We start from the raw sequence: 18,625 nt of genomic DNA, 5'->3' as shown, positions 1-18,625 counted from the left end.
GAGGCCATTCAGAGGTAGCTAGGCCCCATAACGGGCTTCATAGGTTAAGACCACTACCTAGAAAACTAAGGGAAGCCAGTGCATGGCCCACAACCCAGGCGTATCACATTCCCACTGCTGAGTGGGCCACTGCACTTTGAAGCTCCAACAGACCTGAAAGGCAGCTCCATGCAGAGTATGTCACAGTGGTCTAACCAAGTGATGACAAGGGCACAAGTCACTTTAGCAAAGTCCTCTCACCAGGTGGCGCTGCAACTGGTACACCAGCTGAAGCTGGGGAAATGCTCCTGTCCATGGTTTTCCACCTGCTGTTCCAGCAGCAGCCATGAGTCCAGAAGGACTCCAAGTCACAGAACTACTCCTTCAGGGATAGTGCTTCTCCACCCTACATTCTACATCACTTGAGCCACCAAAGAACCCCAATGGAAAAACAGTAACTCTGTCATTGGTCTGATGATTGTGATATGGATCCTTCATCACACAAGATCATCATAATTTTACACACAGTAGACTTTTGGAGGGCAAAGTCCATCCAGTTGATTGGCTTCATTCCAAACAGGAAAAGCAATGTACAATATAAGACTTCAGTTCCCATAATCCCAGCTAGTATCACCTAGCTAAAGGGCAACAGGTTCAGAAGGCCAATATTTGTTTGTTTGTTTGTTTGTCAAATTTATCACCATCCATCTTCCCTGCAAGGAGGGACTCTGGGCAGTTCACAATAAAAACACTTAACCACAATATAATATAAATACTATACAATAATATTAATAAGCAATAAAATATAAATATATTAAAATATAATAGAATCCAGATGGCTAAAGTTCTCTCTCTGTCCACAAGCAAAACAGGGCAATTCTAAAGAACTAGCCATCCCCAAGAGGAACTATTCTCTTTCCCGCCCCCGGCATGATGACAAAGCCAGGTTTTTAATTTTTTGCAGAAGTCCAGAAGCGAGGGGGCCTACCTTAACTCCAGGGGGAGAATGTTCCAGAGGGCAGGGCTGCTGCAGAGAAGGCACGCTTCCGAGACCCCACCAGATGGAACTCTTTAACAGATGGGATCTGTAACATGCCGTCTCTGCATGCCCGGGTGGGACAGGTTGATGTGATGGGGATGAGAAGGTCCCTCAAGTAGCCTGGCCCCGTGCCATGTAGGACTTTAAAGGTCATAACCAACACCTTGAATTGGACCCAGAAGCAGACTGGAACCCAGTGCAGCTTGCGCAGTAAAGGTGTTATGTGTGCCATCCTTGGGACACCTAGAATTACCAGCACAGCTGTGTTCTGGACCAGTGGTAGCTTCTGGATACTCTTCAGGGGTAGCCCCATGTAGAGCGCATTACAGTAGTCTATATGGGAAATAACCAGGGCATGAGTGACTGTTCGAAGGGCCTCTCGTTCCAGGAAAGGGCGTAACTGGCGCACAACACGGAGTTGTGCAAAGGCCCTCCTGGCCATGACTGCCACCTGCTCTTCGAGCAGGAGTCGTGAGTCCAGGAGGACCCCCAAGTTACACACCAGGTCTGTCTGGGGCAGTGCAACCCCATCCAGAACCAAAGATGACGAAGTCCCAGATATGGAAGAGCCATTACCCCTCAGCCACTCTGTCTTACCAGGGTTCAGCTGAAGCCTGTTGTTCCCCATCCAGATCCCTACAGCCTCCAGGCACCTGGAGTGGACGGTCACAGCATCACTCACTTCACCCAAGATGGAGATGTATAATTGAGTATCATCAGCATATTGATGATACCTCCTCCTGTGATGACAGGTGATCTCACCCAGCGGTTTCACGTAGATGCTAAAAAGGAACGGAGAGAGCCCTGAGGAACCCCACAAAGGAGGGGCTGAGGGCTAGATCTCTCGCTCCCTATCAACACCAATTGGGACTGGCCCTGGAGGAAGGAGGTGAACCAGCACAGAACTACACTGCCCACCCCCAACTCCCTGAGCTGACCCAGAAGGATACCATGGTCGATGGTATTGAAATCCGCTGAGAGGTCAAGAAGAGCAAGGATGGATGCACTGCCCCCATCCTGCTCCCGCCAGAGATCATCCATAAGTGAGACCAATGCCGTTTCCATTCCATATCTGTCCCATATCCTGGCCTGAAACCTGACTGAAAAGGGTCTAGATAATCCATTTCATCCTGGATCCTCTGAAGCTGTAACACTACCACTTTCTCAACCACCTTCCCCAAAAAGGGGAGGTGGGAGTCTGGGCAAGAATTGTCCAGGATGGTAGGGTCCAGGGATGGTTTCTTGAGGAGTGGGTGCACCAGCACTTCCTTAAAGGCTGCTGGGAACACCCCCTCTCTCAAGGATGTATTCACCATCGCCTGGACCCAGCCACGTCACCTCCCAGGCTGCTTTCACCAGCCAGGAGGGACATGGATCTAATTGGCAAGTGGTGGCATTTACAAACCAAAGGATCCTGTCCACTTCCTCAGGTTCAACAGGACCAAACTGTTCCCAGATAACACGGTAAGTACGTTCCCTGGTATCTCCTCAGACTCTGTCTGACGCTCAGAGTCCAACCTGAAACGGATCTGGGTGATTTTATCCTGCAGATGCCCAGAAAATTCCTCAGCATGGCCCTGGAAATGTTCTGAATCCCCTCTCCCCAGAAGGGATTGGGTAATCTTAAACAGGGCCACAGGGTGGCATTCTGCGGATGCAATAAGAGCGGAGAAATACTGGCGTTTCACCGCTCTTATCACCATAAAGTAGGCCTTAATCATGGCTCTAGCTTGTGTTCAGTCGAATATGGAGGAAGGCTGCTATAGGATCTAGAAGTAACCATGCTAGAAGAGAAATGGAGAGCTTTCTACTGATGCAGAGGTATGCAGTTTCAGCTGCCAGGATCATGTGCAAACGCTGGAAAGACTTGGTGCAATCCCCCAGATTCTTTCAAGAGATATTAGCAAATTGTAATTTTTAACTAGGTTAAAAGGGTGAAATTATTAAATGCATTAAATGTAAGTGAAATCAAATTTAGTTATTTAGTAGCCCACCAACTGCTTTTTGGAGCACAGCCCAGCACGCCAATCAAAAGCAGTCCTTGGCTTAGAAGCTGCATACCCCATTGGAGAGACTAAGTAAAAAGAAACAATGGTGACAAAAGGGCAAAAATAAAGAACCATAATAAATTAAGCAAGCTGCATTTATTTTGTTATATAAAAGAGGAAATAAGGAAAAATAAATACAAAACATCTCAAAAATGTTACTCTGATTACTTTTAGGAAATCCCTACCATTAAAGGATTTATACAAAGTCCGAAAGAATTTCTGCAAAGCATTGGTCCTCAGCTGTGCTTGGAACAGTATACTCGAGGGACAATATCTGGCCTCTAGCCTCTAAATATAGCTTCTCCTAATGCATGAAAAATTCATTGTAGAAGGATATGTATGAGATGTATGTATCTTTGTGGATTGGGATTTCCATGATAATGCATATTTTGAGTTATAATTTGACACTTGAGGTTTTGCTCAGCCTACTTCCTTGATGACTAGACAATCCTCTCCTCAACTTATTCCTGTCCATTCACTCAAGCATGCACAGTTGATGGCATTCCACGTCCCTCTCCACATCTTCTCCTGTCACTCATTCAGATGTACCTATCTTAAACTTGCCAAACACAAGTTTCACATTCAAACATAACTCGTTTTCAAACTCGCTGGCCAATCTCTCCCAATACCGCATCAGTGTTCACATCTTTTCAAGCCACAGTATGTGACAGAGCCTTATTCTAAAGTGAACAATGAATTGCTTCACACTACTCATTAATGCAAGACTTCTCATAGGGCTACAGGACCCATTACTTCTCCACAGAGTAAGAAAAGGAACATTCTTAAAGGCATCAGAGCTGTCCTCATCTCTTCTTCTTCCATAACCTGTCTTCTGAACTTTCATTCTTTCATTATAGTTGTGCCTCCCAAGTGGAGACAGAAAGATTTAGCATATTATAACATCTAGAATCCAGTATAAATAGTAAGGAAATGTACAAGAAAATGTACTCCTCACAGTGAGGAGTGTGAATAATCATCTAGTATGTGCAACAATTATGGAAGCTGAAATCCAGCATGTTTGTTAACTATGAAAGATTAAGAAGAAACTCCATGATCTAACTTTACTTCATCAGAATCTATATAATCAAAGGTCACGCCTCTCAAAAAAATTGCCGTGTGATGTCTGATGTACAATGAATTTGCTTCCAGTTGAACCCCCAGCTCAGATCCTACACTGGGGAGATCCCTATACTAGTAGTAAATCCGGAGACTGTTGGACGGAAGTGAGTCCCTCACTAAACAGTAATGTTAGGCATTCAGTCTCAGGAAAGACTGTTTAAACACACCTTGACAATGGGAACAAATCCAAAGCCATTGCACCTGTCATAGCTTTAATATTTGACAAAGTCTTGCCGTTTGATCCAAAGCAAACAGAAACTCAAGATGGCAGAGCAGAGGTGCTGTTAAGAATGTGGGGAGCTGTATCTAGGCTGAAAAATGTTTGCCATACTTTCTACTGTGGCAGGAGATGTGTCATGAGTACCATTTGTTAAAGATCTTGATTTTACTGAAGTGGTAATCTGAGGCTGGAATATTCTGACATCCGACACTAATCAGAACCCATTCCCTAAATTAGACAACTGCAAGTGGGACAAGTTAACTTCAAAATGCCCGTCCAGCTAACTTCAGTATTCCCATGCCTAGTATTCTTCAGAAGAGCTGGTGTTATAATTCATACCATTTCCATCTAGTGCAGACAAGGAAAGTTACAGGAACAGTAGCCCTAACCCAACTGGAGGCCACAAGGCTGGTAAATATTACCCTATTTTAGTACAACTGTAAATAGAAGAAATGCTACCAAATTAATATTAGTGCATTCCTGCTCTCTTTTAACTTTAATTCTGAGAGAAGAATCCACCAAAATCTCAGTCCATTTACGTTCTGTAGAGACTAAGAAAGACAGCATAGATGGTTATCTAGGCAAAAGAAGATGAAAGACATTCAGAAATGGCTCAGGCCCCTCCCTGATTCACTGAACTATAAGGAGGACGAGAAGGAGGGACAACACAATCAGACTTGCAAGATTCTGTTATTAAAGGCAATCTCAATAAAAGTAATTCTAGTCTTCCGGTGGAGTTAATTTCATGGTCTGGTCTACCTAAGTGGGGCCAACACACATATTCTGAGTTTGTCCTTCATTTGTAGCTGACTTCTGTATGTACAATTACTTAAAAGAACATAAACATGCCTAAAGATGAAGACAAATCCTTTTCTCTTCCCCAATTTAATGCCCTCAAGATATACTGGACTATGGGTCCAGTGCTGGCTTCAGGTGATCAGGAGAACTGTGCAACATCTTGAAGGAACAAGATTAAGGACAATTACAAGATTGTGCATCCTATCCAAAAACATTCCCTATGTTACTCACTTTAAAATCCAAATATAAAGTTATTTTTAAAAACTGATTCCCCTCTCAATAATTGTTTAATAAATGTGTAAGACAATAACGAGATCTAAATAGGTAATACAGACTTATGGTGAACAAATACAAAGATTTTAAAAACCCTTGAAAGTAAATGCCACGAAGTTCTTAAAAACCATCAAATATTTGAATGAGTTTAAAAACTGGGAGGAGGCAATATCACATTAAGCCAGCCAGCCAGCCAGCCTGCCTGCCTGCCTGCCTTCCTATAGTTGGAAGGAACATACCTCCAAGGCTGAAAGTGGGGAAAATATTTTGCAATTCTAGGTTCCAAGTTCCAGGTTAAAGAAGATATGATGGTACATTAGGTGAAAAATCCAAAAACAACCCCCACATATACCGTACATTATTCAACAATGAATACAATGCACAGGTTTCATTGAGATAGCCAAGAACTGTACAAGGATATTCCCATGCTTTCATCATTTAACACTAGTTTATTTCAACAGAGATGATTTAAGAAAGCTTTCCAGTGAAATATGCCTCCAGCAGTTCAAAAGACATCAGAAAGTGAGGTCGATTCCAAAGCAAAACCTTTAGGGCAGCAGGTCTCAAAGCTGTTCTTCTGTTCTTACCCCCAGAAGCCTTTTTCAAAAGAACAATTATCACTGTACTCTCAAGCCTGACTTTAATTTTGAAACTTGATTTTTTTTTTAATTAGAAAATGTAATTAAATGGTACAGGAACCTGGAGAGGCAAATTTAAATGAAAAGTTAACTCATTAAACAGGGGATACAGTGCAGCAAGCTAGCAAGAGGACAAAGGTGGCAAGCACTGCCCTCTGCTGCTCCAAAGCAAAACCATGAAGATGTTAACAATAGCCATGATGAGAGGATGGGGAAAATGCTGCCGGAAAAAGCCAAGTAACAATTTGTGAGTGATGCCTAGGTGTGTGGACAGTCAGCAGGAAGCTTAGCAGCAAGACAGAAAAAGTATCAAGTATAAGTTCTGAGGGTAAACAAACCAACCTCAACCACCAAACTAGACCATTTACAGAATGCTGTAAATGGAGAGAGAAAGAAAGCAATGCTGGGAAAACAGCCAGGAGAGGTAAAAATACCCAGACCTGTGTGGGCAGCATCTGTCCTGAAAGAGGAGACCTGCTTAATTTGGAGGACTCAAGAAATAGCTGCATTGAAAAGCAAGGAGGGTCGTGGTGGAGCGCCTAATTTTTGCATCTAAATAGGGCACATGGGTAAGGGGATCTCACTTCCACCACCACCCTTATGACCTGGCTCATGCAGCACACTAAGCCATGATTGCATGGTTTGCATTTTGCTTAGATACTGTGTAAACCAAACCAGTTGTAGTTTACTCAATAAACCTTAAAAAACCTTGGCTTAATACAGTATTTGACTTCTCTCTCTGCCTTTCCCCCAACTTAGCTTCAACATCACTAACAAGATAGGCTGGACAAAAGATGGCAGAGGAAAATTAAGGCAATTCCTCTTTCCTACTTTCATTTTTCCTTGCCAAAGGCATCCTCCTTGCTTACCTCAGACGCTGAACATATGGCAGCAACAGTCTGGAGTTATCCAGGGGTCAAAAAGAGGAATTATGAACCTGCTTTTTGCTACATAATCTCCCTTGATATATGTTTCTAAAAACAAGGGGTGAGAATATGAAGTCAGGTTAGAACCAAGGAGCCCAAAATTCAATTACTGTTCAGTCATAACACTTACTGGATTATTTGGGGACTGTTACCACTATCCATCATTCCAAGCTATTTGATAAGCTTGTTATGTGGGTAAAATGGATTTCGGAGGACCAGGTCTGCTGCCCTTAGCTTTTTGAGGGAAAGGCACAAAAATTAAAAGGATCTGAAACACTGGATTAAACCAACTCCAACAATATATGCAAGAATTTAATCTATTTCCTTTATGATTCACAATTTCAAAGACGCAAGTCGTAGCACAGAATTCAATTGTGAGGTAAAATCTACATCTCGCTTTTATAAATTTGTCACATGACAGCTTATGGCTACAATTAAATGTAAGACCAGGAAACCTTTTATGTTGGCATTTACAAAATATAACAAATGTTCCTTCTTCTTCTTTTTTGTATTCTTATGTGACTAATTAAAAGTAATCCATTAGAGTCTCAAGAGATGAAAGCCCCTGGGCAACTTTCCCTGGACCAAGATGCTAAGCACAGTGGGGCCTGGTTGGGGCTTGGATGAGGAAATTCTAGGGAACACCAGAACTGTAGGCTAGAATGAGAAATTAAAAAAAACAAAACCTATCATCAGAAGTCATTGGCAAACTAGTACCATAATGCTACCAACATCCTACATGATGTTGTCTAAGTCTACCTGTTGACTTGATGTTGTATGGCACCAGAAATTATCCTCAACTTGATGGAGACTTTATTTTAACCCACTAGAAGTACCGTAACTGTAACCTGAGTTGAATTAGCCCCTGTGGTCTATACGCTGCGGCAAATGGTAGAAAATTTGCTAAGTAAATATATTTCCCTGAGGGATTTTGAATCGCCTTCTAACTTGTAACTGATTAACCCACTTCTACCATCTGGAGCTCTGCATTCATTCATTTTTAATTTTTTTTAGCATGGATAAACATGATGATCAGAGAAAAGATCCAAAAGAATATGTCAAAGTTATTCTCTGTTTACTTCTGATTGAGAGGGATCCTTCTACCTTACCTGACAAAAACAGAAGCTGTTGCAAACAAAGCAATGGACAGGAGTACAAATGGCTATAGATACTATGACAGAAAACCAAGTGTGTTTTTGAAGATTAACCTTGCTTCCTAATTCATTTATTTACTTCTTCCTCTTGCCTCATCTCCATCCAATAGAAGAGAATATCTGTAGAAGAGAATATCTGTGGAGTTCTTGGTGCTATCTGAGCTTGGTTGTTTGCTTGCAGACATTTCATTACCTGAGTAGGTAGCATCATCAGTGCACTGATGATGTTACCTAGTCAGGAAATGAATCATCTCCATCTGTCCCTCCCTTCCTGTGCAGCTACTCTTTCCCTCTCCATGCTGTTCCTTTATTCTTCTTTTTCTGCTGTTCCTACTGGAAGGAAGAAGGGGAATTTATGTGAGAGAAACGGCATTATTGGTAGGAGTAGGACCAATGTATAAATTGATTTATAAAACAAATGAGGCAGCTCTTACTATAGGCATTTGATTTCAATCAACAGTTATTGCTTATTCTTTTGGTTGTTCCGGCTTTGCTATCTTCTAGAGTGCAGCTTCTGGCAGGATATATACAGATATGCATACACATACGCATAAACATACACACACACACACACACACTGGCCTTTGAGTCAGGCCTGACTCCTGGTGACTGCCTGGACAAGCCAGTGCAGCTTTCTAGGCAGTATTTTTAGAAGTGGTTTGCCATTGCTTTCTTCTTCTTAGGGCTGAGAGGCGATGAGTGGCCCACTGGCCCAAGGTCACCCAGCTGGCTTCCCTGCCCAAGGCTGGTCCAGAACTCAACTTTCCTTCTTCCTAGTCCAGCACCTTAACCACTAAGCTGAACTGGCTACATATATGTATGTCACATGAACATATACAGTATACTGGGAAAAGGAAAATTCAGAGTTAGCTGAAGCAGGGAAGATGGACATTATAAGGATGTTTGTCCTTTTTTTCTATCTACTTTAGCTTGCAGGGAGACATCTTAAATTCAGGGTTATCTTCTTGGGGGGTGGGGAATGCTACTTTATAGCGCTAGGCTATACACGTCACCTTACATTTAGGCCCTACTGTAGGATTTATCTCCAGCATTGCTGTCTTATTGTCTTAAACAGTGGGAGAAGACAATAGAATAGGAAGGACAAAAGACCTCTTCCAGAAAATTAGAAACATCGGAGGTAAATTCCAGGCAAAAGAGGGTATGATCAAAAACAAAGTTGGCAAGGACCTAATAGAAGAAGAGATCAAGAAAAGGTGGCAAGAATATACGGAAGACCTGTATAGGAAGGATAACAATATCGGGGATAGCTTTGACGGTGTGGTCAGTGAGCTAGAGCCAGACATCCTGAAGAGTGAGGTTGAATGGGCCTTAAGAAGCATTGCTAATAACAAGGCAGCAGGAGACGACGGCATCCCAGCTGAACTGTTCAAAATCTTGCAAGATGATGCTGTCAAGGTAATGCATGCTATATGCCAGCAAATTTGGAAAACACAAGAATGGCCATCAGAGTGGAAAAAATCAACTTATATCCCCATACCAAAAAAGGGAAACACTAAAGAATGTTCAAACTATCGAACAGGGGCACTCATTTCACATGCCAGTAAGGTAATGCTCAAGATCCTGCAAGGTAGACTTCAGCAATTCATGGAGCAAGAATTGCCAGATGTACAAGCTGGGTTTAGAAAAGGCAGAGGAACTAGGGACCAAATTGCCAATATCCGCTGGATAATGGAAAAAGCCAGGGAGTTTCAGAAAAACTCTATTTCTGTTTTATTGACTATTCTAAAGACTTTGACTGTGTGGACCATAACAAATTGTGGCAAGTTCTTAGCGGTATGGGAATACCAAGTCATCTTGTCTGCCTCCTGAGGAATCTGTATAACGACCAAGTAGCAACAGTAAGAACAGACCACGGAACAACGGACTGGTTTAAGATTGGGAAAGGAGTACGGCAGGGCTGTATACTCTCACCCTACCTATTCAACTTGTACACAGAACACATCATGCGACATGCTGGGCTTGAGGAATCCAAGGCTGGAGTTAAAATCGCTGGAAGAAACATTAACAATCTCAGATATGCAGATGATACCACTTTGATGGCTGAAAGCGAAGAGGAACTGAGGAGCCTTATGATGAAGGTGAAAGAAGAAAGTGCAAAAGCTGGTTTGCAGCTAAACCTCAAAAAAACCAAGATTATGGGAACCAGCTTGATTGATAACTGGCAAATAGAGGGAGAAAATGTAGAAACAGTGACAGACTTTGTATTTCTAGGTGCGAAGATTACTGCAGATGCTGACTGCAGTCAGGAAATCAGAAGACGTTTAACCCTTGGGAGAAGAGCAATGACAAATCTCAATAAAATAGCTAAGAGCAGAGACATCACACTGACAACAAAGGTCTGCATAGTTAAAGCAATGGTGTTCCCCATAGTAACATATGGCTGCGAGAGCTGGACCATAAGGAAGGCTGAGAGAAGGAAGATCGATGCTTTTGAACTGTGGTGTTGGAGGAAAATTCTGAGAGTGCCTTGGACTGCAAGAAGATCAAACCAGTCCATCCTCCAGGAAATCAAGCCAGACTGCTCACTTGAGGGAATGATATTAAAGGCAAAACTGAAATACTTTGGCCACATAATGAGAAGACAGGACACCCTGGAGAAGATGCTGATGCTGGGGAGAGTGGAGGGCAAAAGGAAGAGGGGCCAACCAAGGGCAAGGTGGATGGATGATATTCTAGAGGTGATGGACTCGTCCCTGGGGGAGCTGGGGGTGTTGATGACTAACAGGAAGCTCTGGCGTGGGCTGGTCCACGAAGTCACGAAGAGTCGGAAGCGACTGAACAAATAAACAACAACAAAATATGTGCAAAATCCAACATTACTGTTAATTTCTAGTTCAATCGTTTGCTCATTTATACAAGTTTTATGGGCTGAATGAACATTCCAAACATTGTAATAAGGCTGTAAAGAAACTCCTTGCTTGATCTGACTCAAGGCCCATCTACTTTTTTATTTGTTCCCAAAGAGGTCAACTACCTGCCTTTAAATACTCACAAGCATCATATGATCAAACCCTGTCATTCTCATTTCCAAGCCACTGATATTGAGAGGCCTATTGCCTCCAATGCTGGAGAGAATACATAGTCTTATCTTTAACTTGAAGCTATCGGTTCATTTTCTCTCCCTTCTCCCCCCTTTCATTAGCAAGCTGATAGAGTGAAAGATGCTACCTTGACCAGCTCTTGTCTCTACAGGGAATAAATGTAATACAATTATATAAGCTGGAGACACATAAAGAGGCATAGGAAATTAATGAGCATTATTACTGAGGTCCCCCAGAAAGCCCTTTTTAAACTATCAAGAGGGCCTTCTTATCTCCTGATGGGAAGAATACCGATTCTGCCCTGACATCCCATGGGGGAAGGCTATTAATACCTTATTAATGCTCTCCCACCTTGGCTTAATAGAATTAGCAGCTGATAACAGGGTGTGATCATTCCCCCTCCCCAGAGAGCTACTAGCAAGACAATGTAGGCTGCTCCCCATCTGCTATCTATTGGCACAGGTGATTGTGGGGAAGCTGCCCTAGCAGATGTATTGCTCTGGACAAAGGATGAGTGGTATGTAGTGGGTTATGGCAGGAGTGTGTGTGACTATGGGCCATTTGTTGTGGTTAGTATGAGACCACAGTCCAGGGGGTGATCCATTGCAACAAGCCAAGAGAGAGATGGTGATGTCAATCTCCACTTCTGACCCATTCTGGTCTCGGTGGCTGGATCATCAGTGACTGGAGCTTAGGCTCAATTTTGATGTTACTCTTTTTTTCTTAACTTATTATAAATTTATAATATAAATTTAAATATTATTTAAAATTAAATTTTAGCTGGTAAAAGCTACGTCTATTTTTCAGTAAGACCACCTTCATGCATGATCTCATTGGGATGAGCAGATGGATCTGGCATGTATTATTGAGACATGGTTTGGTGAGCTCAGCAACATCGCCCTCTCAGAGATCTGTACTTCCAGGTTTTGGTTCTGCAGCAGCCACAACTCCAATACTGGGGAGGGGAGGTGGCACTGTCTTCTGGGAACATCTACTTGTGACCAGGGCCCTGCTCCAAATGCAGCAGAATGTCTGGGTTTTCATGTCAAGTTGAGCTGTAGATAAAAGTTGGGTATCCTTCTGGTGTACCAGCCACCTTGCTGCCCAGTTGGAACCCTCCCTGGACCCTTGATCTGGTCTCCAGGCAGATGCTAGAATCCCCTCAAATTTGGTGCTGTGTCAATCTCTAGTACTTGGGGGCTGGGTCAGAGAAAGCCAGGTCATGGCCTCCTTGGTGACCATGGGCTTCTCCCAAATAATCTCAGGCCTGAATCATATTGGACTCAATGATGCATTAAACTGTGTTTTTGTATCAGAGCAGTTGTGTAATGGTTGCCTATTCTAAAACACCATCAGACTCATAAGTAGGAATTCAAAGATATCTGATTTATTAAACAACAATATGCAGGATCACAGAGGGAGCTGAGAATGATGAAAGCGCGCCAAATTCAAATCCCTCGGTGCAAATGAAATCCCTCCCCCCGTAGAACCTTCTCAAGTCCACAATCCCAGGTGCTCCTAACGGTTTCTGATGGTCTGCGGGAAAAGTCCTTGAGCAGAGAATATAACCCAAACACATTCCATTGGACTGATTTCACATACAGAGCTTGGTACAAAATCTCACAGCAGCTCCCTCCCAAACAGAAACGCACGTCAGCACCATGGCATGTGAAACGTTACGATGTATAAACTACATAGAATCAGTAAACATGACAAGTTGTGCAGTAATCTGAATATGGAGGACATTGCATGTAGCCCAGAGCTATGATCAGATCACTTCCTGGTGCAACTAACTGCCCCCCGGACACATGCAGGGCTGAGAGATCCATTACAAGGGTCTGTCCCAGGTACTGATAGATCTGGAAGGTGTCTGGGGGGGCACTTGGGAAGTTGCCCAACAATTTGGCGGGCAGTTCTGTTGATTGCCTGGTTAGCCTCTGGCAACAACTCAGGCTCTGACTGACCCTGTGTGGCCTCTTTCTGTACACTATGCCGTGATTTACTGAAGTACTGTGGGTGATGACATATCAGAAAAGATGCCTAGAGCACCAAAGTGACCCTGACTGCCCACGGGTACAAGCTCAAATTCAAGGCTGTACCATGACACTAAGGAAGGGGAGATATCATTACTCCCATATTATTGTTTTGCTTAGGACAGTGAACTCCCTCTCAGGGAAGAATGACTTGGAAGACTTCCTGCCTGGGAAGCGTGACTGTTTTGCACAGCATTTTGCCAGTGAGGTCACTCAGATTTGCCGAGTGTTGACTCTTCCTGGGCAGAGTCCAGTGTAGTGAATGAAGCATCACTTGGCAGTTATCTAGGACTCCTTTTGGCCTGCAGATGTTGAGGAAGCGGATAGGGTGCTCTCTAGCCTGTCTCTTGCTACTTGTAGGCTTATTACATGCCCCTGCTGGTTCCTACATGGGGCAGGGGGTGGTGTGACGCACTGGATCTGGGAAGCTGTGAAAGCCTCACTTCAGGAGGTGATAATACCAGCAGCCTTGGAGGAAACTGGTGCACCCCATCCGTAATAGATTCTCCTTGGACAGGCAAATGGACCACAAGGGAGATGGACAGGAGCATGTTCCAGATGAAACAAGGCATAGCTAGAAAACAGGAACAGCTCAAAGAAGATTCAGGCAATGTCTGAGTTCCAACTTTGTGTTAAGCCAAACAAAATCATGGTTATGCAATATTATGGCTTAGTGATGTGTGAATTTGGCGAATTAACTGTATTAGTAGACTCATTCTACTTATTTCTGCAGGAGCTAAAATTACCAAGGATATCTGAATGCCCTAACAGCAACTTGCAGTCAAAGATGGGGTGGTATTGGGATGTAAATCCTCGCATGCTTAAAGAACTAGTGCCAGCGGGTCAATATTTGAGGGCATCTCTCAGATCAGTTTGGCTCACATTGCTGCTTTAATATTTCTAAAAAATGCTTCTAACAATAAATTTGGTTGCTAGGACAGTTAATTTAGCCATGGCTGTTAGTATCCATTTAATTTATACCACACCTTTCCCTCATACAGGACGATCAAGGGAATTAATATAAGTAAAATACCTTAACATAAATTATACATACCAAAATATTCAAACATTGTAAAAACAATTCAAAAGGCCTGTTTGAAAAGGTGAGGGCAATGCCTCTCCTAAACAGGCAAATGTAGCAGACACTGCAGTTCCCAGTGGGTTGTGTTTTCAGCCTTAGACATGGGGAACAAGGCCTTCTTCTTCATGGGCTTCTGAAAGTGGAAATACCTTTCAAAGTGCTTTTCCTACATACCAATCTATCTATCAATCAATCAATCATCAATCAATCATAGTGAGAGAGAAGCCATCTCTTAGTCCAGCTCTCAGCTAATTAGGGTTCTGTTTGAAGGTTAGGCCCAATGCCTTCAATTGTGCCCAGAACACAACAGGCAGACAGGACAGATCCAGAGGCATCTGCATCATATTCTTTCTGAAACTAGGTGAAGACAACCCGCCCCCCAACTATCTAGGAATCACTGAAGTTTTAGAATTTTAGTGTAGTTGTTATGAATTTTGATGTCACACTATTGTGCTGTCCTTGGTCTCCACTGGTTTTTTTATGCTGGTTTTATACCTGAGTATTTCCATTATTAATCTTAAAGTTCAATCTCCCAAAAAATGGGAGAAAAGGAATGTTTCCATCTGACATCAAAAGAATAACTGTATTAACCAGGCATCCCTGGGGAAGATTTCTATAATTCTTTCTCAGAATGGAAAAGTCCCCATCTCTGGGCCATTACTAAACGCAAATTCATTCTCTCTCCCTCCACATATATACATACATATATACAAAAAACATCTTATGTTTATTTGGTTCAAGGGCTAGACACATGTTTTGCATCCTAGCTTCAGTTCTTAATACTCTCAGTAGAGCTTGAAAAACCCTGGAAGCAGGTAGCAGTTAATGATAACAATGATGTGCTAGCTGCATAAATGATCTAAATGTTTTTCTGTAGTGGAGCAACCACCCTGCTATAGTAGTATAGTATGATTGTCCCCAGTGTTACCAGTTTCTGGAAAAAGATGAAAACAGAGCTTTTCCAAAGGATCTGGGGGACATGACAAGAGGAATGTTTGCTTTTTAATGTATTTTCTTTATATATATATATATATATATATATTATGTTCTTTCTTATTGTGAGCCTCTGAGAGTCTGTATATAATTGTGGTGGGATCTAAACTTAATACATAAATAAATAAATCTAATAAATGTATCCATTCAGTCGTATCTGACCCTTGGCAATTCCATAAGCCAGCTCTCCCCATGATTTCCGATCTTGTACAGCTTCTTTAAGTTGCTTTATATTTTGGCCTGTGTCTGCTTTGATTACATCCAACCAACGCGTTCTTTGGCATCCTTGTCTTTTGCCACTGACCGTTCCAAGCATAACATCTTTCTCCAACGATGTTGATCTCATGACATGACTGGTTTTATGCGCTTCAACACTTCATTGTTATCTTCACAGTCCAAGGGATGTGCAAGAGCCTCCTCCAACGCCATTATTCAAAAGAATCAATTTTCCTTCCATCCAACTTTTTATCGTCCAACTTTCACAGCCATATGTGGTTATGGGGAACACAATAGTGCGGACTAGTCTACACATAGTCATCAAACTGACATCCTTGCTTTTCCAAATTTGATTCATACTCATCATTGCTGTGCGACCCAGCATGATTCGGTGTTTAATTTAAATATTCAGGCATAAATAATAGTTTATTTAACCATGGCTGACTTAGTAAACCACCACTGGCTAAATTTGCAGAATAACTTGTAAATTTTTGTTTATGTAAGACAATGGTTTCACTGATCATTAATCAGTGATGCATACCCAACATGCTAAGCCAAACCAAACAAACTACATTATGGTTTTGCACTTTGCATTAGCCAGCCACTATGGGCAGTTGCCTGTTTATGGAGTAATCTTAGCTCTTGAAAGAAAAAAGTATTTCAGTATTGACAAGAGCGTCTGTATGTCCAGTGTGCTCTGAAATTTAATGTTCTCTATGACTGCCTTCCAGTAGAGGGCAGTGCTGTATCATCTCCATTTTTTGCTTCTAATTTTAAAAAATGGTTTACTGTTGCCTGATGACCTGGAAAAGAAACTATAAACAATGTAAGTGGTTGGATGAAATCTGAAATTCAAAAAACTGCAGTTCAGAGTTTCGATCGTGTTTCCGCTGAGAAAATCCAAGCCAAAGATTCAGATTTAGAATTTCTTATATGCACAAATATACCAATCAGCAGAATCAGGAAGTATTTCCCTTGAGGCAAGCTGGATTCCTGATGAGTACATGGACATGTCCACATTGCTTTCTTGGGTAAAATACAGAAGCAGTTTGCCACTGCTGTCTTCTGTTTTTTGTTTTTGTTTCTAGTCTACAGCACTGGGATTCCCTGATAATCTCTCTTCCAAGAACTAATCAGGTCCTGCTTAGTTTTTTCAAGATCAGCCAAGACAGCGCAAGTCAAAAATTGGACAGTTGTGCTAGTGCTGAAATGATAGTTCCTAATCCAACCTTCACTGAAGTTTTGCTATTTGACACAGATCTTTAGATCTCTCTCTCTCTCTCTCTTTTTCAAGGCTTTTTGAACGAACAATACTAAATGCTCCACCAAATGTTTTGGTAAAAAACTGGTGGGAGGAAGGGAGGAGAGGGGAGATTAAATCCTTTAGGGAGCCAGAATTCATTTCCTTTACAGTCAAAGTTTATGTTTTATAGGAAGCAAAATGTTTCATTCCTTTAAGACATAAAAATAGAATTCTTCTCTTGCAAAGTTTTTCTACTGCAGTTCTGTCATTTGTGTCTGAATGTAAATACTCATCTTTGTGTGTTTTTAGGAACACCATGACTGTGTCCCTGTAATCTCTCACATATACACATTTCCTCCTCCTTGCAATAAATAGGAAAATCTCTCTGTATGTGGGCCAGGCTTAGTGTTTAGCTGTACAAGATTTGTGTGTGTATGCACCTACAGAAAGACAGACAAGAAATATGCAGCTTCTTTATAAATTGCTAATCATCTGAAATGCTCCCCTATATCAGAAGACAAGCAGAAAGGAAGTTTGAAAGTACTACAGGAAATTATTTTATAAGAGTGACTATTTGTTTAAGTGGCTGCTCCAATCATTTTCCCAGGGCACCTCTCAGAAAAAGCTGGCCTGTTCACATCAGTTTATTTGCTTATATGCTTGACTTAAAAATAAATGTGGGCAAAAAAAAAAACCCTCTGGAAATTTCTGAAGTAGAAAAACAAAAGGAATCCTGTTTAAACATTTTAAAATGGAACTGGGATTTTTTATTTGTAAGTGAATATGTAAGTGAACGATCATTCCCAAATGGAGATGCCCTCATTTTGGACTTTTTTTTTTTTTGCTTGCTGTACGCAAGCCCTTTGTATCCTTCCAAGTGCTGACCCAGACTGTTCTTCTTCCACTCTTGAAGAAACATTTTGAAGGGAAAAACATCTTTGCTGCATCTTAATCTTGTTAATCTTTTAACAAGATTGCTCTGCAAGCTAACTAGCTTTGTACAGTCTAGACCACGTAATCTCAATCTTCATAATTGTTGTCCTTTAAAAAAACAGACTTTTTTTCAAATTCATAGAGTGACAATGAACAGTTAAGCAGATAATAAGATGCATCATATGTCAGCGAGATTAAAATGGTGAGCTTTTTTCCTCCCCAAACACGGCAAACTTTACCCAAAAGGGAAGTAACGTAGCAAGCAGTCATTTGAGATCCAGCAATAAAAGATGCTCTGCTCACCTCATCTGTAGTCACAGCAAGGACACTGCGACTCTTTTGCATGTCCTCTTCCAGCTTGGTGGACTTAGTATTCCTTCCTTTTGAAGATTTCCCAGTTCACCAGCTAGCAGCCATCAGAGCTGCAAAACTCCTGAGCAGGCAGGGGACTGAATGAAGGAAGTGCCACCTCCTGAGACCTACAAGGGAGAAGAGCAGCAGAAGACTTAGAAAACAAAAACTGGCTTTTATTGTTAATATTCTGGGTTTCTTTAGCTCAAACGTCATGGGATAGCTTGTGGATGCGTGCAGAGCAACAAATCCTGGTGGCACATTAAACTAGTGTGAATCTACTCATATTTTGGTTTTTTAATCAAGGATAACCAAATCATAGGTAGGATATGTGAACATGCTAGCACAACAGAGTTAAGCCAAGTTCCTTCCTTTCATACTGCCACACTCCACAAAGACACGTAGTGGTAATCAATAATACAGATAGTCATCCTAACAAGATCACATCAAAACAAATACAAAGCATAATAAATTCATCCAAACCATCAACTGAGCTAATGATTCAATCCCATATGTTAA

At 41.9% G+C, this 18,625-nt stretch overlaps 1 protein-coding gene across 1 annotated transcript in view; it reads right to left on the bottom strand.

The window, feature by feature from the left end:
- Positions 1–18,625, bottom strand: part of LOC134490942 (3',5'-cyclic-AMP phosphodiesterase 4B-like) — a 186,956-nt gene that overhangs the window by 107,436 nt on the left and 60,895 nt on the right. The window contains exon 2 of the mRNA XM_063294329.1: positions 18,059–18,234. Within this exon, the coding sequence (XP_063150399.1) occupies positions 18,059–18,100 (42 nt within the window). The 5' untranslated portion in view covers positions 18,101–18,234. The remainder of the gene's footprint in view (positions 1–18,058; positions 18,235–18,625) is intronic.

This window comes from Candoia aspera, chromosome 2, assembly GCF_035149785.1.
Source record: "Candoia aspera isolate rCanAsp1 chromosome 2, rCanAsp1.hap2, whole genome shotgun sequence".
Classification (NCBI taxonomy): domain Eukaryota; kingdom Metazoa; phylum Chordata; class Lepidosauria; order Squamata; family Boidae; genus Candoia; species Candoia aspera.
Note: the sequence above shows the minus strand (reverse complement) of the source record. Positions and strands in the feature narration are given on the sequence as shown.